The following is a 24,107-nucleotide window of genomic DNA, read 5'->3' as shown; positions in this document are numbered from 1 at the left end:
ACATCCTCACTCCTGCGATAACAAGACAGAAATTTCCACTTCAGCCTCTGATTGACCACGGGCTAAGTATCCACTTCAGCCTCTGATTAATTGCTGGCCAATCTGTCATAGGGTGTAACCAACTGGAGGCCTCTAAAGGGCGCCTAGGAGTGTTACCAAATTCTTTTTTTGTTTTTGAGACAGAATCTTGTCCTGTCACCCAGGCTAGATTGCAGTGGCTCGATCTCCACTCACTGCAAACTCTGCCTCCTGGGTTCAAGCCATCCTCCCATCTCAGCCTCCAGAGTAGCTGGGACCACAGGCACACCACCATGCTCAACTAATTTTTTCTTTCTTTCTTTTTTTTTTTTTTTTTTAGTAGAGACTGGGTTTCTCCATGTTGGTCAGACTGGTCTCGAACTCCTGGCCTCAAGTGATCCACCCGCCTGGGCCTCCCAAAGTGCTGGGATTACAGGCATGAGCTCTAATCCACCAACCACCAAATTCTTTTAGCTTAATAAAAACCCTAAAGAACATTGCAATGGGGCTCTGGAGCTGCTTGCTCGAGCCTGCTCCCACTCTGTGGAGTGTACTTCCACTTCAGTAAATCGCCTTCATTGCTTCTTTCGTTGCTTTGTTCTTTTGTTTCTTTGTGTGTTTTGTTCAATTCTTCGTTCAGTGCGTAAGAACCTGGACAACTCACAGTCAAGACCTTCCATCCGGTAACACTGGAAAGCTTTCCCTTGCCCTCTGACCATGGCCCCTCCCTACAGGAGATGGACTTCAGAGGTCACAGATATCCCCCAACATCTTCTCCCATTGTACAGATGCAGAATTATCTCCCAAGTAGCTGGGTCCATCAAGTCAGTGGCAGAGAGAAGACTTCTCGCTCCTGGGTCAGCCGTAATTTCCTAGAGCAGTGTGCAAAAAGCCTTTTAGGGAAGGGAGTTTATTATAATTTCAAAAGAGCTTTGAGTTTGAGTTTGAGTTGGGGGACTTAGGGGAGTCACGGATGGTGCTCTAGGAAAAGCAGAGGCCCAACATGAACTCTTTTTAAAAAAAAACTGTTTTAAAATGGTTTCTTTTGATGGCTGGGCACGGTGGCTCACACCTGTAATCCCAGCACTTTGGGAGGCTGAGGCGGGCGGTTCACTTGAGGCCAGGAGTTTGAGACCAGCCTGGCCAATGTGGCGAAACCCTATCTCTACTAAAAATACAAAAATTAGCTGTTGTGAGTGCCATAATGCCAGCTACTTGGGGGGCTGAGGCACAAGAATTGCTTGAACCCAGGAGGTGGAGTTTACAGTGAGCCAAGATCGTGCCATTGCACTCTAGCCTGGGTGACAGAGTGAAACTATCTTAAAAAAAAAAAATCTCCAAAAGTAAAATAAAATGGTTTCTTTTGCTTTACATTATGTTTGTTGCAACAAGGCAGTTGGGTGGTATTATATGTAGCAGGTTTTTTCTTTTTTTTTCTACAGTATTATTTTTTTCTTAAACTACAGCAAAACAAACAAAAACCCCAAAAAACACAAAATTCACTTTCCCAGGCCAGGTACGTGTAATCCAGCACTTTGGGATTCCTCGAGCTCAGAGGTTTGAGAGCAGCTTGAGCAACATGGCAAGATCCTGGCTCTACTAAACCAAAAAAAAAAAAAAAAAGCTAGGCATGGTAGTGTGTGCCTGTGGTCCTAGCTATTCGGGAGGCTGAGGTGGGAGGAACGCTTGAGCCTGGGGGCGTGCAGACATTGCAGTAAACCAAGATCGTGCCGCTGTACTCCAGCCTGGGTGACAGAGTGAGAGCCTGTCTCAAAAATAAAAAAATAAATTCACCCTCCCAACAATTTCCAAGTGTAAAGTACAATATTGTCAACCATATGCCATTGATGGGCAGCACAGCCCTGGAACCATCCTCCCGTCCTGACTCTGTGCCTCCTAATCAATTCCTTCCTCCTCCCCCCAGCCCCTGGCAACTACCTTTCTACTTTCTGCTGTATGATTTTGACTACTCTAAGTACCTCCTATAAGTGGAATCATACAGCCTTTGTCTTTTTTTGACTGGCTTATTTTGCTTAGCATAATTTCCTGCAGGTTCATCCATGCTATAGCACTGGACAGGATTTCCTTCTTTTTTAAGGCTGAATAATAGTCCATTGTATGTATATACATTTTCTTTATCCATTCATCTGTCAATGGATATTTAGGTTGCTCCTACCTCTTGGCTATTGTGAACAGTGCCCCCACCAATCTGAACTCTTTAGATGTTGAGCTGAGACAGCAAATAAATGGGCTTGTGAGCTCTGGGGAGCAGAGGTCCTTCAAGGACACTATGGAGCTTCTGTTCAGCATTGGATTGGAATGTCAGGTATAAGGGAGGCTGTGGCTGAGTTAAGACAGGCCCAGCTGTGTCCTGGGTCACTGGCTGCTGCCCATTTTCCATTGCTCTCACACTGTAGGTATGATCATGTTGGGGTCGTTGGGATAGTTTAGGATTTGCCGCATGGAAAACCATGCCCCTGCCTCAGCCACCTGCCTGGAACACAGTGGAAAGAGGGACCTGAGGCTTCCCACTAGGAATGCCAGGGAAAATACAGGATGCAATATTTGGAAAATGTACTGAGGAACTACTCTCTGAAATTTGAATGTAACTACATGCCCTATATTTTTATTTGCTAAATCTGACAGCCTCCCTCCTACCCACTGAAAATCTCTCCAGCCAGCAACTGGGGACCTTGTATCCCTACCCATGTTTCCTCAGAATGGGCTGGTGCAGATGCTTCTGAGCTCAGGCCTGGCTCGGAGTACTAGGGGCCAAGCAACACTGCTACTGTGAGCTTGCCCTTAAGCTACCTGCTTGACGGAACCCCCATCCTTTCTTCCCTCCCTTTGACTCTTGGCAGGGAGTCCATCTGAACCCAAAAGACTGCCCTGAAGTCCATATTTTATTATCTCTTTAAAAAAATTTTCTTCAGGCAGGTATGGTGGTTCATGCCTGTAATCCCAGAGCTTTGAGAGACCGAGGGCTGAGGTGGGACGATCACTTGAGTCCAGGAGTTGAAGGCTACAGTGAGCTGTGATCGCACCACTGTGCTCTAGCCTAGGCAGCAGAGTGAGACCCTATCTCAAAGACTGAGACCCTGTCTCTTTTTTTTTTTCAGTAGAGATGAGGTCTCACTATGTTGCTCAGGCTGGGCCTGAACTCATGGGCTCAAGCAATCTTCCCGATTCAGCTTCCTAAAGCACTGGTATTACAGACATGAGCCACCACTCCTGGCCAATCTCCTTTTTTTTTGAGATGGAGTCTTGCTTTGTCGCCCAGGCTGGAGTGTAATGGCACCATCTCGGCTCACTGCAACTTCTGCTTCCTGGGTTCAAGGGATTCTCCTGCCTCAGTCTCCTGAGTAGCTGGGATTACAGGTGCCCGCCACCATGCCCGGCTGATTTTTGTATTTTTAGTGGAGACAGGGTTTCACCATGTTGGCCAGGCTGGTCTTGAAATCTTGACCTTGTGATCCGCTTGCCTTGGCCTCCCAAAGTGCTGGGATTACAGGCGTGAGCCACCGCACCTGGCCCTCCTCTTTTTTATTCATTATTTTAATTTTAATTTTCTTTTTTCTTTTTTTTTTGAGACAGGGTAGTTGCGAGGCCACTTGGAGGTACCTGCGTTTCCAGCATGGGCCAGAGGCACCTCTGTGGGGCCAGAGGCGCCTATGTGAGTCCTGAAGTTTTCATCGCCAAGAAAAGGTGCCTTTGCTGCCTCCTCTGGCCGCTCTGAACACAGTCGAAGGCTGCAAGGAGGACTGAGGCCAGCTCTAGAAGGACCAAGTGCTCTCTCTCTCCGCTCTACTGTGAACTTCCTTCCTTTCTTTGGCAGGGTCTGGGTCTCCTTGGCCACCCATCCAACCCGGGACTGGGCACCCAGCGGACCTCAGCCAATGGTTTATTCTCCCAAGAGGCGCCTCGTCCCTTAACAACCACCCTGTCACTGAAGCCTGATAGAGAAGACTCTTCTCTGCCCTGGCTGGCAAGGCGGCATGCAGCAGGAGGTGCTGGGGTGCAGGAGCCTCAGCAGGGACAGAGGAGGGGGAGGCTGGAGCTCTGCAACCTGGAAATGCGGGGTTGGCCCTGGCCCTGTGGGCCTTGTGACCCGCGGTGGGAGTTGCCAGGGCTAGGGCCTAGCGGGCAGCAGGGGGCGCCCCAGACCCTACCTTGCAGGAGTTTGGAGCAACTAAGGGAATTCAGAGAGGGCAATGGAGACCTTCCTCACCCCACAGATTAATACTCTCTCACTAGCAGCACAGTCTCAGTGTGTCACTGCACACTAATTTGTGATTATCTACTTGAAGTCTGTCTCCCACTTTGGCCTGGTCTCTGGAAGGGGCGTGTTGTCCCCACAGCATCCTCAGGGCCCTGCAGCAGATTCTCAGTAAGTGCTGAATCAATATCTCAATATCTGCATGAATGAAAGGTGGTCACCTAGGCTGGGCGCGGTGGTTCACGCCTGTAATCCCAGCACTTTGGGAGGCAGAGGCAGACAGATCACGAGGTCAGGAGATCGAGACCAGCTTGGCCAGCCTGGTGAAACCCCGTTTCTACTAAAAATACAAAAAATGAGCCGGACGTGGTAGTGAGCGCCTGTAGTCCCAGCTACTTGGGAGGCTGAGGCAGGAGAACTGCTTGATCCCGGGAGGCAGAGGTTGTAGTGAGGAGGGATCGCGCCACTGCACTCCAGGCTGGCCAACAGAGTGAGACTCCGTCTCCAAAAAACAAAAACAAAAAGAAAGGTAGTCCCCAAGACCACCCCCAGCCTCCCATCAGATCCCTGTGCCATCAGCTGTGAGTCCTGGTGGCAAGAGGACTGGCCCACCATGAGGGAGCTGTGACCAGGTCAGTGCCATCCTCCTCCAGTCCTGTGCTCAGGGGCTCTCAGCGGGCAGGGACAGCCAACTCCAGGGGAGAAGCCTAGGAGTGCTAATCAAATGTGAGACTCCTCTCCTCAAGCAGCCATGTAGGCTGGTGCAGAGAGGGTCCCAGAGGGACCAGGGCTGGGAATGCAGGGCCAGGCCTGTCCTCAGCCTCCTGCCTTCCCTTGGGGAAGGGGGTCAGGGGTTCCTCATGGCTATCTGTCTCTCACTCCATAGGAACCTGGATGACTCCTGGGCAACTCAAGGGAAGGCTGAGGGTCTCTAGGGCTCTGCTGCCCAATAGGGTAGCTACTAGGCACATGTGGCTTTGAGCACTTGAAATGTGGCTAGTCTGAATTGAGATGTGCTGTAAGTGTAAAGTACACCCTGGATTGTGAAAAGAATGCAAAATCTCTAATTAATAGTTATTTTACATTGATTACATGTTTAAAGACATTTGGATGTAATGGGTTAAATAAAATATATTATTAAAATTCACTTTATCTGTTTTTGTTTGTTTGTTTGTTTTTTGAAACAGAGTCTCACTCTGTCGCCCAGGCTATAGTGTAGTGGTGCTATCATGGTTCACTGCAGCCTCGACCTCCTAAGCTCAAGCACTCCTCCCACCTCAGCCACCCGAGTACCTAGGACCAAAAGTGTGCGCCACCATGCCCAGCCAATTAAATTTTTTTTTTTCATAGAGATGGGATCTTGCCATGTTGTGCAGGCTGGTCTCGAACTCCTGGGTTCAAGCAATCCTCCTGCCTTGGCCTCCCAAAGTGCTAGGATTACAGGCATTAGCCACCATACCTGGCCGTTTTTCACTTTTTAAAAATGGGGCTACTAGAATTACAAACGTGACTTGCACTATATTTCTAAAGAACAGACCAACATGTACCCTGAATCCCCCTGCCCTACATTTATCAGCTGGGTTAGGTTCACAGGTATGATTTTATTTATTTATTTTGTTTGTTTTTATTTTTGTTTTCTTTTAAAGACAGAGTCTTGCGCTGTCTCCCGGGCTGGAGTGCAGTGGCATGATCTTGGCTCACTGCAACCTCTGCCTCCCGGGTTCAAGCGATTCTCCTGCCTCAACCTCCCTTTAGTCCCTGTAGCTGGGATTACAGGTGTGCATCCCCACACCTGGCTAATTTTTTGTGTTTTTAGTAGAGATGAGGTTTCACCAGGTTGGCCAGGATGGTCTCAAACTCCTGAACTCAAATGATCCACCGGCCTTGGCCTCCCAAAGTGCTGGGATTACAGGTATAAGCCACCTCGCCCAGCCGACACAGGTGTGGTTTTAGAGTGAGGGGCAAGCCTGAGTCATTCTTCTGGATCACTGTGGTCCTGCTTTGGGCCGGCTGCAGGAGGAGGGAGAAGCTGTGGTGCCAAGTCCACGGCAGCTGGGCCATGGGGCTGACAGTCTCTTACCATGGCCAGGTGGGCTGGCCACCCAGATACCCCTCAGCCCCAGGGCTGATTTTCTGCCAGCATCCCATGCTGATTCCACAGTTGAGGACGCTGAGCCCTTCCCATTCACAGCTGAGCTGCTGGAGCTGGGGCTGAGAGAACATCCACAGCCTGTTTGTCCAGGTTCCCGGGTGCCCTAACAGGGAGACCTCCCTCCACGGGCATTTGGGGCACACACACACTCCACCCCAAATTTACTTCCAATACCTTGTGCATTGTGGACTCAGAACATTGGATCTGGAGGCACCCTTGGGAACCTACCGTCTACTGCTCTGGAGAGGAAATGGGTCAATTCTCTGTGGCAAACAACTAAGTCAGTGGCCCCAGAAGCTAAGATTCTTTGAGTCTTAATGTAACCTCTGTCCCTCACAGCCTTGCTCGGAGCCCTCAGAGGAGGTTCAAGACCCTCCCCTGATATAGCTTCATCCATCCTTGCACAGGCCAAGCCCTCTATGAGGAAAGCCCATCATCCCTTTCTCCAATGCAGCTTCCCTTGGGCTAGCAGCTATTTTTTCATTAGGTCTCCATTGCCTGCAGGTTCTAGGGGGACAGGGGCCTGGTGACATGCACAGTATACAACCCAGCACACTGGCAGTGAGGTGTCCGGTCAAGACTACTTGTTGAATGAATCGATTAATCAATGAATTAATGGTGTCACTTCCTCAGAGAAACCCTTCCTGAACCCCCTCACCCCTAGACCAGCCCAGGCCTCCAGAAAACTCCCAATTCTCTCACTGCCTGTGTGAGCCAGCCCAAGCAAGGACAGCAGCTACATTCCCCACACTCTTTTCAGAGCCTGGCAGGTGCTCAGAAAATCATGAATGAAAAACAAACTGAAGCAAAAATCTTCACCGACCTAGGGACACTCCCTGGAGCCTCCTCCCAAACTTTTCTACCGTCCCAGGCAGGTGGTTGTAGCGGGTGGGGAGTGCAGCAGTCCTGCCTTGGATGCAGAGCTTTACCTTTTAGCACATCTTCGACTTTGGGTGCGTCCCTCATCCTGTCAATTCCAGGGGAACATATTGAAGATCAAACGAAATACTGCCCTGAGGCTAGGTGCGGCGGCTTACGCCTCCAGGACTTCAGGAGGCCGAGGAAGACGGATCACTTGGGCCCAGGAGTTTGAGACCAGCCTGGGCAACATGGGAAAACCCTGTCTCTACAAAAATTACCAAAATCAGCCGGGGATGGTGGCATGCACCTGTAGTCCCAGCTACTTGGGAGGCTGAGGTGGGAAGATAGCTTGAGCCCGGGATGTCGAGGCTGCAGTGAATCAAGATTGCAGCCTGGATGACAGAGTGAAACCCTGTCTCAAAAAATAATAATAATAATAACAATGAAAAATATAAATACTGCTCTGAAATTATAGCCCTTAGTGTGCACTGAAGGTCTTTATTATGATTCCTTAGGAGGTGGCAGCAGATCCCTTGGAAAACTCAGGGACCCCGTGGTTTTGCTGAGCCCATTGTCGTGTGTGTGTGAGGGACTCCCAGGGTTCCCTACCCCATCCAATGTAATGGAGCCTCACACCAGCCAGCACAGAAAACATTGCTTTATTAACTGCGTTTGCCAACACACGAGGAGTGCAAAGGGCTCCCTATGACACAAGCCCTGGTGGGGCCGGGGTCTGGAAGCCCCCATGAGTGAGCAGGACAGGATGGGGCTGGGAACTATGCAGCAGCAGCAACACAGAATCATGCAGGGCACAGCGGGCATTGGCCACACCCAGGTGACCATACATTCTATTGCTCGTTAAGGGTTGCGCACATGGACAATGTACAAAAAGGAGAAATAGGTCTTTGCGTTAATGAAAAATACATTTTTTCTCTACAAAGGAATCTTTTCTAATACAAGAAAATAAATATTGCAACATAAGCCAAAAATAATTTAAAATTGCTCTTTTCAATATATTTTCAATATTTCTCTTGTATATTAACAAATGGCACATCACTTTCTTTGAAACAAAGACAGAAGGTGTCTCCTCCTGTGACATTCATATCATCCCCCCACCGTCCCCTCAAACTGACGTGGAACACAAAGTGTTTGTGCCTCTGAGGGAGAAAGTGGCAGGAGGTGCCTTAAAGAACAACCAAAGGTCTCAGACTCCAGCCCTGGCTCATTGGCCAGATGGGAGCATGCCCTCCCCAAGGGCCTTGCTACAGAAATCCAGATCATTTTTCAGTGGTTTGCGTATGGACAGAGGTTGGCCACATCTGGCAGTTAGCAAGGAAATGCCAAGTTCAGCCACTGCCAATGTTGGTTAGAATTGGGCAGTTGAATCTCTAGGAATTGTCCCAGCTAGTCCCACGGTGTGCCCATACACAGTACACACAGGCATGTCTGCATGCGGACACACGAGACGTGGCCTGGCACACCCCCCACAAACAATTCAACATCTATGTCTGGAAACCTGGGGTGGCTTCTCCAAGGAAGCTGAGGCCCTTACACTGCAAACGCTCACACACTGTCACTAAGTCAGGCTCATTTAATAAAATAAACCCTTCTACCTTTCTTCTTCTCATTTGTTTCAAAATACATTTATGATACATAAAAATACTTTTCTTGCACATTATCCTTTGTCACGTGATGAGGGGGAAGGAGGTGGTGGGCGGTCAGGTCAGTGAGAAGGGGGATGACAGCCAGAATGAGTTACAGAGCAGCTTCTCCCTCCCTGCGGAGGAGCAGTGTGTGTAGGTAGATGTGGTCGAGAGAAAGATCCACCTCCACCTCTGGCCTGGAAAAGGAACCTGCCTCAGTCTCAGGGACAGCAAAGCCCTCTACACTGGGGACAGTAGACCGGAAAAAGAGAGAAGCGGCTGTGACTAACAGGGGAAAGGCTGGGAACTGGGGGAGGATGGGTGGCTGGCATCCCTCTCCTTGCAGCCTGGTGGACATCCTGGAGGTGGAGACAGCCGCCTGGAGAAGACTGCTCCAGGGCTTGGCCTGGGAGTGAAAGGGCCCCCCAAGTGAAAGGCCACCCCCCTCCCTTCGCAGCAGCCAGCCAGCCTAACAGACATCTGGGTTCTGCAGGACACAGGCTCAGCGACAGTCCAGTCCAAAGCAATAGCCAATGAAGAAGGGCCAGAATCCAGAGGCCAACAATGTGAGCAGAGGCTCTTGGAAGAACACCAGCCAGCCCGAGGCAAGGGGCCAGACTCGTTGCACCCTCTCCCTAATTCTCCACCCAGCCCCTGCCCCAGGATGGTGTGAAGGGGCAAGGGACCAAGTGCTGAGACTGCTGGAACCTGGGCTTCCCGGGACCCCTGGCAGTTTGGTTGTTCTTTAAGCTCACCTCTTTGCTTCCTGCAGGGTCAGACCGGGCAATCTGGCACAGACAGGGTTGCAGCCCGAGGTGACCCAAAGCATGGGGAAGGAAGAAGTTCTGTTCAAAGGCAGTAAACAGAGACTGGGGTTGGGACGCTGATGCTGACACTGACTGGTCACTACTACCAAGGCGGGCAGGCAGACTAAACTCTACGGGGTAGCTCATGCCATCCCAACGCCCAGAATCCTTGAAGCCCACCCCACTCCCTCCGAGTCCACCCGGACTAGACACATTTGTCCGATCCTCTGAACTGAGTCATTATCTTTGTTTCCTGTTTTGCTAAAATTCACATGAAATTGAGTGTCGATGACAATGCCACTGTCGTACCTTGATAGTTTTGGAGTTAGGGGTGGATGAAGGTCAAGCTGTTCCCCATCCTGCTTATTTGCTTTATGTATTTGGGGAGGGAACTACATGGTAAAGACGTTTTCCATGCTGGTTTCACTGTCAGTATCTTTCCCCTCTGTGAGTCTCAGAGTTTAGGAAAGCTCACAGTGGGCTCAGCCCAGGATCTGAAATCTAACACCCAGGTACACTTCAGCAGCAGCAAAGCATCCTCTTCCAAGCGCTTGAGCTCTTCTCCTTGGGTGTGTGCAATGAACATGTTTCTATACTTTGTTGCTAAAGAACTCCATTTAAAAAAAAAGTCCAAGTGACAAGTTGTCAGGTCCAGGCTGTGCTGTATTATGGTCAAAATATTCTTTGGCATCCACAGAATGATTCGACTGATTCACTGGACTTTTTGCAAGGTTCTTGTTGGAGAAGTTCTGGCTTTACCAGTGGCAGAAGTGACCCAGGAGTAAGTAATTCATCAAAGAAAAAAAAAACTGTTTTCACGGAATTCCTTTTTTGTTGTTCCCTGAGCTATCACCCTGGGGCCACTCTACTGAAACTCTTCAGAGAAACTACCTGGGACCTAAGGGTGGGGTGGGGAAGGCAGGACGGGGGGGATGTCTGGGCGAGGGGTTAAGGCTCAGGAACAGGGGAACATCCAGCAAGACTTACAACAGCCCCAGCGGCCAACACCGGCCCGCCCTGGGCCCCGGGATCCCACTGCTTGTTGGAAGGAGGAGTTTCCAAAAGGAAACCACAGAAGAAGCTCATCTCTTAGCAGGACTAGGAAACTTGAAAAGGCAAACGGTCTGGTCTGGTCAGCTCTGTCTGAGAGTGACCAGACTTCGGCCGAGACTGGCCCCGAAGGAAGGAAGGAAGTTGGAGCCCCAGAGTGATTCTCTACAGTGGGCTGGTCTGAGCCCCATGACCCTGTCTGGGCACTGGCCCTCCCCTACAGCCCTCCACCTGCACTGGCAGCTGGCTGTTTGGGAGTCCCCTGAGTAAATGGCACAGCTCAGGAGGGATTCTGGGAACCCCTTCCCAGAGCCGCTGGGCTGGGCACTGGCAGGGGCAGAGCAGCAAGGGAGGGGAGGGTGGCAGGGTGGGCAGGCAGGCCTCAGATGACACGGGCTGATCAGGAACAGCTTTCGGTTCCCCTGGAACCAGCGGGCCCTCTGCGCCCCCTCAGTGCTTTCTCATAAACTCGTTGTGCTTGTGACAGTGAGTAGACTCTGGCTGGGTATCGTTTATTATACTTCCTTGGGGATCGGTGGAGTGTAGCAGGACCCCCCAAATGGACCCCAGTGGGATCTGGGGGCAAGGCGGGGTAGGCCCTGGACTGGCCCATCTGCCATGAAATAATGCCCAAACGACAGTCTGTGTCACCCAGCGGCAGTGGGCTGGAGTCCTGAGCTCTTCTCCACCTTGCTTGCATCTAGCCAGGAGCCCAGCAATACCACGTGGGCAGGGCAGGGATGGTGCGCGGGACCTGGCAGGGTCCTGGTGGCCGGAGCCGTGGAAGGAATCCTAATGTCCTAGGCCAGCACAGAGGAAAGACAACAGTGTAGAATTCAAAACTCTCTCTATATTAAAAATAAAACCACGACGGAGTGGCAGCCTCGAGGGTCTGGGACGCTCAGCAGAGACTGGAAATGGCAGTTGTGACTGGGCTGAGGCCTTGTGGGGGGACCAGGGCAGGGCCCGGGACAAGGAAGGGGGTGAGTTAGGAGGCCAGTACGCCCATGCGGACCACCTCCTCTGCCCCTGCCTCCCGGGGACCCCGCTGCACCCCACCGTCCTCGGCCTCTACATCTGAGTCGCTCATCTCCCCATCAGAGAAGTAGCCATCAGTCTCAGTGTCAAAATGCAGGCTGACCTTGGGCCTCTCAGCCACAGCTGAAGGTGGTCCCATCCCAGCATCAGGCCTGGCACCCGGCAATCTCCGGGTTACCTTGCTCTCGCGGGGTGGCCGGAGCCGGCCCAAAGGCTTAGGGCTCGCTGCAGGGCCAGGCACTTGGACATCTGAGTCAGCAGCTACTGAGGCTGCCTCGTCCGGGGTCTCAGGGGCCAGTGGTGGGGGGCTTTCAGGGGCGGCTAGGATGGGACAGTCCCCGGCTGCAGGGCTGGACGGCAAGTGAGAAGACGTCCGACGTGGTGGCTTCCTGGTAGGTGGCCCTTGACCCCCCTTGCCGCTGCCTGCATCCTGGCCCCAGGTCTTCTTGGGGGCTTTGTCTGGAGTCGTCCGTGAACCAGGCCCGTCCTGCGGTGGTGGTGGTGGTGGTTTCTTCTTGGCAGGCAGGCGGGTGCGGCCTCGGGCCTTCCTAGCAGGGTCGCCAGGTCGCAGCGAGGGGTCCCGCATGAAGCTGAGCAGTGTCTCCTCGTCCTGCAGCAGCTCCTCTGACAGCAGCCCTGGAGCAGGGTCCTCGCGGTGCCCATTGTTCAGCGGCCACTCGCTCATGGCCATGTTCTCTGCTGTGATCTGCACCGACTGTGCCAGCCAGCTGTTGAAGAAGGTGCCATCGATGGGGAATGAGGTGGACAGGCCTGCTGAGGGGAGAGAGGAGGCAAGTGAGACGCCAGTAGACGTGTGTCCCACCCTTTCAGGAAGCCCGCTGACGCTCCCAGCACACCACCATGCGTCGTCTTCTCTCTGTCCCCCTGTGCCAGACCCAGGTGAGCTATCTTGTTTTGTCCATCCCTCCTGCCAACACCACCAAAGAGTAGGGACTACTTATACCCTTCTCTCCAGAAGGACGTGCTGCCCTCAGGATGGGCTTCATACTTTGTGGGACGGAGTGTAAAATGAAAATATAGGCTCCTTGTTCAAATATTATTAAGAATTTCAAGGTGGAGTGTTATAGCTCTTTTAGTTTGTCTAGCAGGTTTTTTGGATTTTACCAGAAAGCCTGCCACGGGAAAGAAAATTCAAGGTGGCAGCAGCAGAGCATTAAACCAAGAATAAGGACCCCACGGAACTGCACAGGTTGCTACCCATGAAGTTGGCCCTGCTCACTACCCCCATTCTGGTGGGGTTGGGGAAGGAGGAATCTGGAGGAAAATGCCCTCAGGCCGCCAGAGGGCGCTCGGTCTTTATAAGCGTTGCCTCCCAGCGCTTGCAGCAAAGAGCATGGATAAAAGGACCAGGCACGAATAGGGGTAACAAGCAGTATCCAGTCCCTCCTGGATGTCAGGGAAGGGGGAGGCAAGTGAGACGCCAGCAGATGTGAGGGTGGCAGAGCCTTCCTTCCTTACCGAGGTCTTGGGAGGGGGCAGCTGGCGAGACGTGAGACTGGGTTTCCTGTTAGACACCCAAGTTATCCCCTTCTTTTTGCGGGAGGGGTGTGAAATGAAGGAACATGGTCTTGCTCTGTCACCCAGGCTGGAGTGCAGTGGCATGATCACAGTGCACTGCAGCCTCAACCTCCTGGGCTCAAGCGATCCTCCCAACTCAGCCTCCTGAGCAGCTAGGAATACAGGCAGGCATCACCACGCCTGGGTTGTCCCCTTCTTGAGACGGAGGGACAGAAAGGATGACCTGGGGCTTCCGTCCCAGAGGCAAGGTCTGGAAGGGGACTCCATGATGCTCCCTGAGATCTCTGGAGGAAGCATGTGAGGTCCATTGAGTCACACTGCTCCCATTAGGCTGCTCTGCCTAACAGGAGGCCTGGGACAGTGGAGGTGGTGGGCAGGGCCAGGGTCTGCAGCCACTTCTCTGGGTAGCTCCAGGAAAGTCTGCTGCTGTTGCAGGAAGGGCCTACTTAGAGGATTCTGGGAGAGTAGGACAAGGATGGGGCTTTCTGGCAGATCCTCCCCTCCCAGCATGGGGCTGTCCCGGGGGCCTCTGGGAAAATCCAGCACCCAGGACCCCCCAGCCAGGGGAATGACTGGACAGTTCCTGAGTGGGCGTGGCCCAGCCTCCATCCAGGTCTACAGAAGGGGCGTTTCCCAGGATGTCACACGGGGCTCTGAGATCTGTCTCCTTTGTGGGTGGAAGGTGTGTGCACCTGGGCAAGCAAGGGCCTGGTTACCGCTCTTGAGCCTCAGTCTCCTACTCTGTGCAGCTGGCCTTCCGCAGGGCAGACAGAGCTGCAAGCGTGGTGATGGTCAAGCCTGCCGTGTCTGCAGGCCAGCATGGCCCTCACTCACCCAGCTGCCCCAGGACTGAGTCAGGCCCCGCCTTCACTTTCTCTTTCTTCTCAGTGCTGCCCTTGGAGCCCTCGCAGCCCTTCCTCTTCGAGTCACTCTTCTTGCCCTTTGCTCTCCTCCCAGACTGCTCTGTGTCAGGGAAAGTGAGAGGAGGAGGGAGATGGTTACCCTGAGCGGCCTCAGTCAGCACCAAGATCCCTGCGTGGCAGCCCAGGAGTCCTCCATCAGCCAGTGCTCACCCTCCGCAGCAAAAAGGTTGGAGCCAGGGGATGGCTGGCATGGTGGGGTGAGCCAACTGTCCACTGTGGCCTGTGGGGGACTTGGGGTGGCCACAGGGCCACGAGGAGAGGCCCTCGCAGGACCTGGACTCCAGTCTGACCTGCACAACCTGCAGCCTTGGGAGAGAGTGTGGGTGGTGGGAAGAATGGCTGAGGGGAGTCTGGACAGGTCAGGGCCTTGAATGCCAGGCTGAGGAGCTAGACATGTAAGGGGAAGGAACACTATCTGAGGGGTCAAGAGACTTGGGTTCCATTCCTAACCCCAGGGTCAGCAACCCTGAACCAGTCTCCTGCCGTGGTCTCTTGGCTGACTTTCAAAATCAGGCAGCAAACTAGATGGGAGATTCAGGGTGCACCCCTGGCCCTTGCATCCTTTCAGTTCAGGCCAGGCCTCAGTCTCATCTGTTTTGGTTTGTTTTGAGACAGTCTCGCTCTGTTGCCCATGATGGAGCGCAGTAGTACAATCATAGTTTACTGCAGCCTTGACCTCCCAGGCTCAAGTGATCCTCCAGCCTCAGCCTCCTGAGTAGCTGGGACCACAGGTGCACACCACCACACCCGGCTTATTTTCAAATTTTGTAGAGACAGGGTCTTGCTATGTTGCCCAGACTGGTCTTGAACTCTTGGGCTCCAGTAGTCCTTCCACCTTGGCCTCCCAAAGTGCTGGGATTACAGGTGTGAGCCACTGTGCCTGGCCACATCTGTTTATTTATTTATTTTTTAGAGACAGAGCCTGGATCTGTTACCTAGGCTGGAGTACAGTGGTGTAATCATAGCTCACTTGCAGCCTCAAACTACTGGGCTCAAGCAATCCTACTTCTGCTCCCCAAGCAGCTAGGAATACAGGCATGTGTCACCATGCTCAGCTAATTTTTGTATTTTTTTTTTGTAGAGACAGGCTGGTCTGGAACTCCTGGCTTCAAGCGATCTTCCCACTGTGGTCTCCCAAAGTGCTGGGATTTTAGGCATGAGCCACTGTGCCTGGGCAATCTCATCTGTAACATGGCATGTAACCAATGCGTAGATACTCTGGAGGCAGGCTCCTGAGGTTCCCCACTGCTCTCAGGACAGCGTAAGCTCCTCCCCCAGGCTACAAGAAGATCTTGCACATGTGACCCAGGTTACCCGTCATCCCCACTTTAGGAGTCTTCCTTCTGCCCGGTGCAGCCATTCCAGCCTCCTTCCAGTTTCTCTGCCAAGACATGCTCTGGCCACTAAGTCTCCAAATATGCTGTTTTCTTGTCCTATCCTTCACCTGATTTAGTTCACAGGCCAAATATCATCTCCACTAGGAGGCTTTGTCCAGCTGCCAGGCCAGACAGCCTCGCCGATATGCACACAGCCAATGTCCCACCCCAGGCTTCAAGCCTCTCAACAGTGTGAGCAGCAGCTTTGGACAGGGCAAACCAGTCATCTCCAAATACCCTGCCCTGCCCTGAACAAAGAGCTGCCTGTTGTTGACACTCAAGACAAGGAGTTGCAAATGTCCCTAGAACCAATGTGGGGATGTGGACCCTCCAGGCTCTTGCCCATGCTTCTAGAATCCTGTGCCTGAGGGCACTGCTCGTAGCTTGCCACCCTCTGCTTCCTCAACTGTAGGTGCCTTGCATGGGCTTCTCCTTCTGCAGCCGATATGTGGCCACAGCCAAGTGCCTGAGATGTTGTTGGAGCATCACTGCTTCTGGGAAGACATCCCTGATACTTCTATTCCTAAACTGGCAGCAACTGTAGCCTCTGCGATACCACATTCCTTTCTCTCTCCAGATGATGCATTCCACAAGGGCAGGAACCCTATCCAGTCCATGCTCAGTTAATGCTGGCTGAATGAATAAACAGAAGACAGGGGGCCTGGAAAGCTCCAGCAGCCAGGAAGCTGCCACAGTCTTTGGGTACACGGTGAGCTCTGCATGGCCATGACTAGCACTTGAACTTGGCAAGGCTAGATGTTGGGGCCAGAGTGGGTGGTGATGCCAAAGCACAATCAGGTCAGCTCAGCTCTCGGAAAGAAGCAGGGGCAGCAGAGGTCCTCAGTCATTTGCTCCAATGGTGGCTCAGCAGCTTTCCTCTCCAGGCCCAGCTCAGCCCTGGGGCTGAAGTGGCATTGGCAGACCCTGGCTCAAAATCTCTCTCCATCCAGCTATTTCTGCTGCACGTAAACGCAACACTAGGGTACCGTTTTGGGGGCTAAGTGTTGCCCTTCTTAATATGTATACGCTCCAAGAAGGGCCCTGTGTCTGGCAATATCCACAATTAACAGATAAGATCAATGTCAGAGCTTCCTTCAGCCTTTGATTTCCAGATCCATTAAACGCATGTGACGCCAAGAGAATAAGAAGAATAAAACAGTGAAAAACACTGCGGATGCAGGGCATGAATCCTGTTAGGGTCAGAGAGAAACAACAGCCAGGTCCTGTCACATCTCTGGGGCAGCTGCCTTCTTCGGAACTGACTCCCAGGCACACCAGGGTTCAGGGAAGCTCACCAGCTTCTGGCTCTTCCTGCCTCAGCACCAGCAGAGAGCCACTAGGACTTCTTCTCTGTACCTGTTCACATGCAATCAGCTCCTGCACTGCTGTGGCCTAGTCAACCAGAAAGCTCCCTGAGGGCAGGCCTGATGCCCACATTCCAACCTCTGGCTCTTTGCCTAGTGACGCACAACCCAGGACCCTGACAGGCCCCCGTCTGGGCCTACTAATTGGATGGTGCAGGGTAGGAGTGGGGGCCAGTGGCCCTTGGCTCCACGCACATACCCCCACCAGGATCCAAAGACACACCCTCCTTGGGACCCAGCCCCGCAAGGGAGGGCACACGGAGGTGGCGGCGGCAGGTGGGGAAGGCGCCTACCTCGACACAGATCCTGTTCAATAAGTTTCATCTGCAGGTGGAATATCTGCTCCTGGAGTTTGCAGATGGCGTGTTTCGTTCTCTCGCGCCTTGTCACCATGTAGCACAGATTTCTAACCTGAGAAAACAAGAGAGATTTTCCACCTTACTCACAGGCAACCACCCCAGACCTCCCAGCTCTGGGGACCTTGCTATGGGTGGAGGCAGTGCCGGGGGCACAGGCTACCACCACAGCCTATCCTGCCCAGAACATCTGCGAACCAATTCCCAGACCCTGAGCGCATCCTCAGCCCTGTGCTGCATGTCTTGGATCCAAAACCTAAGGCCAAACACAGCCTTGGCCCTGTGGTCCCCGGCTGAGCCAGAGCAGCCAGGGGAAAGCATCTGGTTAGATCAAGCCGGCATGCTCACCTTCCTCCTCTGAGTCTTACCTTCCTGGTAAGGTCAGCCAGGCTGCCTCCCAAGGCCCTGCCAACATGGTTGCTCTGCTTTATAACCACAGTGCCCGCAGACTCATCAGGGTCTCACCAGGTCACCAACTTCATCCCTCTGCCTCCTGTCCAAGGCCTTTCTTTCCCAGCAAAGAAATTCTTCAGACACAAACGGCATGGCAAAAACTAACACTTGTCCTGAGCCACAAATGGCCCCGGTACTTGCAGCCAGAGAGAACGCCATCGGAAGAGCTTTGAGCAGAAAGTCCTAACCCACCTGTGCCCGGCCTGCAGCCAACCCATGTCTATCCACTACACTGGGAACTGAGCCAGGCTCATGCCATGCTGGCCAAGGCTTCCACATCCACACAGCCACCTTCACTCTGCCACAGTGACAGAACTCCTCAGCAGAGAGGGCAGAGGCCTCTCTGACTGCCTCAAGGCCAGCTGGGAAGAGCCCCTTGGGGCCTTAGACACCAGCTTGCTAAGCTCATGGGACATGGACCCTTCCTATAGGTGGTCCCACAGGAAGCACCTGCAGGATGGGCCATGCTACTGCCTGCCCACCTGGCACCTTACCCCAGTGGGCCATCCCTCCCTGGCTGCTCTCAGGGCAGGCCACACTTCTGGAGCCAAGACCAAGCCCCCTCCCTTGAGACACTTCCTTGGTCTTCAGCACAGGATGGAGACTCCATTATCAGGGACAGTTGGCCAAAGCTGTTCAGCTTGAATCCTGGGTCCCACCAGGGTCTTTCTAGCTGGGACCAGGCTGTTTCCCGTTGGGTTCCATCTTCAAGGCTGAGTTCAGTCTTCATGTCCTTAAGCTGGGGTGACATCTGGTTCCAGACCCCCTGCCTGTTGGCATAACCATTTCTCCCAGTCCGAGGGCAGCCAAGATCAGACCTCTCTTCTGGGTATGGGTATCCTCCTTTCTTTCCTGAGCCCGGCTGTGAAGGATGTACCACAAAGGTGGCTCCAGCCTCAGGCCTCCACACGATGCGCTCTGCATGGACTCTCCGTGGCCTTCCACGCTGGTGTGTGCGCCCTCAGCTCAAAGACTGTGAGCACCAGGCCACCCACCTCTGAGCCTCAGCTCCACCTATCCCTATGGCGAGTACCACTCCGGGGGGCCACCCTGGGCTGCAACCACCTGGTCCCACCGTACTGGGATGAACCACCTTCCTGTCAAAACCTGGACCTCCTGAAAACCACCCTCCAACCAGCCTCCTTCCCCCACACCCTTAAGCACTGGCTACAGCTCTGTGGACTTGCACTGTGTGGGGCCTTGGACTCAAGTGAGCAATGCTGCTGGGGCCCCTTTCTTCTCAGGGGAGGTAGGTGCTGACCAACTACTGACAGGACCAGGTGGCTCCGACCCACACTTGGGGGTGCTGAGCAAGGCGTCTTGGACACACAAGCAGCCAGTGGGAGTGGGAGTTGATCACACGGTGGGGGAAGAGCCTGGGAACGAGGAATCCAAGCCAGGCCAGGCTAGGGGAGGCAGAGCAGAGCCTCATGGCAGGAGTCTGAAGGGAGCAGTGAGGAGTGTCGGGGCTGGCAAGGGAGGAGGGCAGGCGCTGAAGCTTGACTGAGCCAGGCCAAGGGAAGCCAGGACTGGATTTTCTTTTTTTTCTTTTGAGACGGGGTCTCGCTCTGTCGCCTAGGCTGGAGCGCAGTGGCATAATCTCGGCTCACTGCAACCTCAGCCTCCTGGGTTGAAGCGATTCTCCTGCCTCAGCCTCCCAAGTAGCTGGGATTACGGGCGCCTAACACCACACCTGACTAATTTTTGTATTTCTAGTAGAGACGGGGTTTCACCATGTTGGCCAGGCTAGTCTTGAACTCCTGATCTCCTGATCCGCCCACCTTGGCCTCCCAAAGTTCTGGGATTACAGGCGTGAGCCACCGCGCCCGGCCCAGGGCTGGATTTTCAGAGTAGTGAGACACTTCCCTTCTCCCCTTAAAACCTCCAGTGGCTTCTGTACGGGATTGAATAGTGTTCCCCCAAATTCAGTTTTACTAGGACCCTCGCAATGTGACCTTATTTGGAAATAGGGTCTCTGTAGATATAAATAGTTAAGATGAGGTCATACTACATTAGGGTGGGCCCTTGATCTACTATGAGTGGAGTCCTGACACAGGGGCCTACAGGGAGAAAGCCATGTGACCTGGCAGAGGCAGAGGCTAGACAGATGTCCGCAGGCCAAGGAACAGCAAAGATTTCTGGCAACCACCAGAAGCTGGGAGGCACGGAAGAGACTCTCCCGCAGAGCCTCTGGCAGGAACTAATCCTGCTGACACCTCAACCTTGGGCTTCCAGCCTCCAAAACCGTGAGGATGAATCTCACCATCCAGCTGGTGGCACGCGGGCAGGCCTAGGAAACTTAACAGGGATGCTGAGCATGAGATGCTGGCAGCCTTTAAAAGGGACTTGGTGTGGAGCTCAAGAGGGAGGGGCAGCCAGCACCCCCACGTGGGGCAAAACTGTGAGCAGCCGTGAAAGACAGTGGAGCCTGAGGCCTCCAGCCCTGGGAGTGAGCAGTCAGGGGAGAGCAGTGGATGACCATTGAGGCCAAGGAGCAGCCAGAGAGGGAGAGGGGTAAACCAGGACCTCAGGGGGGACCTGGTCAGAGCATCACAGGAAAAGGACTCCAAGACTAAGGGCAGGTCTGACTGTGGCAGCCGCTGCTCAGAGGATCGGGGGATGGAGAGGTGGGCAGGGGCGGCCGCAGGCGGCCCAGGTGGCAGGCTCTGGGATGTGGCGGAAACCCGGCCAGAGTGGGCAGAAAGGATGCAAATACCATGAGGGATGACAGGAAAGGAGAGATGGGGGTGGGAGTGGAAGAACCCACGACTAGAGGGAAATAGGGAGGGAGGATTCGCTTTTGAAGATGAGAGAGGGTTGAACAGATTCAAATATTGGTGGAAAAGGACCCGCAGAGGGGATGAAGAAAAGACAGACTCGTGAGCTGCAGGTGTGGGCTGGAAAAGAGCACCTGTGGGGGAAGGAAGACAGGAGGGAAGGGAAGAGAATGGACCGAGAGGCTCGGCTGGCAGGAAGTTAGAGGCCCTGGTATGAGGACAGAGGGGACGCTGTCCTGAGGGAGGCAGGGCTCAGCATGTGGGCAGCAGGTATGAGGTGGGGTGTGCGGCAGGGACTGCCCTGCTCAGCGCTGTGGGATTTCTCCTGGTGGAGGGAGTGGCTCTTACTGGGTGAGGCTCTGCCAGGGGTCTGGCCTCAGTGAGGGACAAGGGCTGGGGCATAGCAGGCCAGTGCCATACAGAGAGTGAGTGAAGAAAGCAGGACAAAGAAGGGTGGAGGGCCTGGGAGACAAGTAAGCAGGGAGAGCAGTATACTGAGGGCAGGGAGCAGGATGTGGCAATTTCTGGGCTACTGACCTGGGAGCAGCTGGAGGTGGTGACTGGGCTTCGGTGAGGCAAGGGCACTAATGGGTTGGGGGAGCCCTAGAGATGGAAGGCACAGGGGCAGAAGAGCCAGAGGTCTGCAGGGTGGAGCTGCCCAGGACAAGGTTGGCTTTGGTGGGAGGCCAAAGGGACCACCATCCAGGCACTGAGGCCAGGACCCACTTCCTGCGGAGCCTTTCCCTCCTTGGGAAGTTGTCCCATATCATCCTCTGGGCAGGTGTGTGTCTTAGAGCCGCCTCCACCCTCTTGGCCTCCTCCTCAGGCCAGGTCAGGCTCCCAAATAAACTCTTGGTGACCAGAGCCACAGCCACAAGCAGCAAGTCCCTGCACAGCCTGCTTGTCAGCACGGTTGCTAGGGGACACCAGCCGGCACTTGTCGGGCTGATCAACAGTGCTGCAATTTTTTTTGTCAGCCGTAAATAACTCTGGGAGGCTGCAGTGGCCATGCCTTCCGAGTGTCCGCCGGGGCCGAGGCCCAAGGCTGAAATTTTAGGAAAGCACATCTGGTTGACCGTAAAATGGGATTTCATGCCAGCAGCAGCCCCGGCTCCTGTTTCTCTCAGCAAAACCCCTGCCTGGCTGAGGAGGAACGAATCAATCTGGGAGGATGCTGGGTTCCCAGGCCCTAGCACTGGGCCTGCCCTTTTGGTCCTCTGTGGATCCCACCCTCAGAGCACACGGGCTGGGCTCCCTTCTTCTAAGAGCCAAATGCTGATGGGCCAGGACAGTAACAACAATCACGGCCAACAATGGAGGGCACTGTGCTAAGCTCTGTCCCCCACATGCACTGTGACCCCAAGGTCAGTCTGACCCTTATTCCCATTTTACAGACATAGAAACTGAAACTCAGAGAAGTAGAAACTGAAACAAAGAAGGTACAGAGCTGGGAGTGCAGGAACTGGATGCAAAGTCAGGCTACCAAGTCCTCCACCTCAAGCCCTGCCCCATCTTCCGATGATTCCCGCCCAGGCTGGCTTAGTGCCCAGTTACAGGCTGGATACTCCCGGCTGCTGGCACTGGGCCACGGTCCGAGACTGGGCCCGCTGGCCAGGCCACCAACCACCACGGGCCTTTGCAGAAAGCCTGCCTCGTGGCAGGGTTCTTGTCGCTGTTCATTCACCCAAGTTGCAAATGTGTGACCTGGAAAGGCCTTGAGGCTGGGCGCTGATGGGGGTCAGCTTGGCTCATGGTTGTCCCTCCTCGGCCCTGCCAGGGCTGTGCATGCCCCTGCCCTCATCGAAGCTGATGCCCGCCAGCCCAGTTTGGTGGCTGCTCAGGAAGCAGCATTTGACAGGGCCCCCTGAGCCGTAAGAGGCTGCACATACTTCAAAATTGGCCCTGCTTCCTCTTCCCGGAGGAGGAGTGGGATGGTTCACACCTGACTCTGGAGTGCTCTGGCTCCCACCGCAGGGGTCTGTGCAGCAGCTCTCATTCCCCGGAACCCCAGAGCCTGCCAACCTCAGCCCCAGGCCCCACCTGAACCAGCCAACACCGGGGTGGGAAGATTAGGGGACTGATAAAGGGATGTTTTGCCCAGGAAATTTACAGAATAGAGAATAAGCCAACAACTCCTTTTCTGCCCCTGACTGAGGTCCAAATTCAAGCTCAAAACCCTTGGAATGGAGTTCCTCTAAGACTTCCTGTTATTCGTCTCTCTGAGCCCCAGTTTCCTCATCTGCTCAGCAGGGCTGGGAGGATCTTCCTCAAGTCTCTTTTTCCAGGATGATGACTACATAAATGAGTCAGCCCTTGACCTCCCTGGACAACCCAGCCAGGGACAGACACGTGGGCTGACCAGCACAGAACAGGGAGGTCAGTTCTGAGGGGTTGTTTGGGAAACAGCAGGAGTAAAAGCAGGTGTTTCCGCTGGAGATCCAGCGGGTGGAGACATGGTGGCCTGAAGAAGACTCTGGAAGCAGCTTCCATCCCAGAAGGTCTTACACCTGATGCCCCTGCCACATGTGACAGGAGGCTGGGCTGGCCAGGAGGTGGTGGCGGCAATGTAGGTAGCCTTGCCCTCTGTCCTGGCTGGAGCCAGGGACATCTGGTTCCTCCCACCCCCACCTCTTCCTTCTGGCCTGGTGGCAAGCTGGCTGCCAGGCAGTGAGGGCTCTCCGGGGCCAATAGGTCATTTCCCTCTTGAACAGGCTCCAGGGCAGATGAGTGGGAAGGAGGGGAGTGGGGAAGCTGGGTCCAGTGTCCCTTCCCTGACAGTACAACACCCTCAGAGATGTTCTACCCATTTTACAGCCTTGCCCACTGCGATGCAGATAAGAAAAGCAGCTGCCTTGGGTCACACAAAGCTCCCTGCATGCTCCTGCCCAGGGCTGTTTCCTGACAGGACCCAGGGAGAGGGTGAGCATGTATGTCTGAACCCAGGGGAGACACTGTGACATGGTCCCATACGCTCTGGAACCCTAGAAATGTCCCAGAGAGGAGAGGCCAGAACAGCCTGTGGGGTTCAGAGGACTGGACAAGGATCCAGAAATCCTGCTTCATTTCACTCAGCCCCCTGGACCAAGCCACCGTCATCTGTTTCCCAGCACACAGCTGGGGGCGGTTTTCAGCCAGCCCACCCATTCCAGACTCTGGGACTTCTCCTCCAGGGAGCGTTGGGTGCAAGTCCCGGCCAGTGTGTCAGTCCCTCCTTAGCACTTCTGCAGCTTCCAGACACACTGTGATCCACCAGCCCAGTCTCATGCGATCCACCAGCCCCTTTCACCTCTTCCTTCCACTCCACCGTTCCTTGAGTCCACCCTGTCTCCTTCGTGCCTCTGTTCTGTTCGCCCAGCCCCCCAATGGAGCCGTGTTTACCCATCTACCCTGCCCTGGCCTGGCACGTGCCTGTTTGGCTGCTCCTGGCTCTTGATGCCCCTGGCTTTCAGCATGGGTAACGGGGACAGCTTGGGAAGCCCCAGTTCCTCCTCTGCCTCAGATTCTCAATGCAAGCTCATGTGTTAGGACCAGGCGG

At 54.0% G+C, this 24,107-nt stretch overlaps 1 protein-coding gene and 1 non-coding gene across 18 annotated transcripts in view; one reads left to right on the top strand and one right to left on the bottom strand.

Moving 5' to 3' along the window:
• Positions 1 to 7,889: 7,889 nt before the first annotated feature.
• JADE2 (jade family PHD finger 2) overlaps positions 7,890 to 24,107 on the bottom strand; it is a 56,925-nt gene continuing 40,707 nt past the window's right edge. For 6 of the 17 annotated variants that reach the window (XM_054556563.2, XM_009241061.4, XM_009241058.4 and 3 more), the window contains exons 10-12: positions 17,280 to 17,397; positions 14,158 to 14,286; positions 7,890 to 12,558 (exon numbers count right to left, since the gene is read on the bottom strand). In XM_054556563.2, coding sequence (XP_054412538.1) covers positions 11,735 to 12,558; positions 14,158 to 14,286; positions 17,280 to 17,397 — 1,071 coding nt within the window. In that variant the 3' untranslated portion in view covers positions 7,890 to 11,734. The remainder of the gene's footprint in view (positions 12,559 to 14,157; positions 14,287 to 17,279; positions 17,398 to 24,107) is intronic. The other 11 variants (XM_063724274.1, XM_063724275.1, XM_063724273.1 and 8 more) reach the window with 3 other exon arrangements.
• Positions 12,862 to 12,921, top strand: LOC112133594 (U7 small nuclear RNA). The gene has a single exon (XR_002915228.1). It is a non-coding gene; the product is annotated as a U7 small nuclear RNA (small nuclear RNA).

The sequence above is a fragment of the Pongo abelii genome, chromosome 4 (assembly GCF_028885655.2).
Source record: "Pongo abelii isolate AG06213 chromosome 4, NHGRI_mPonAbe1-v2.0_pri, whole genome shotgun sequence".
Taxonomy (NCBI): Eukaryota; Metazoa; Chordata; class Mammalia; order Primates; family Hominidae; genus Pongo; species Pongo abelii.
The sequence above is the reverse complement of the archived record's forward strand: the minus strand, read 5'-3'. Positions and strand labels throughout refer to the sequence as shown.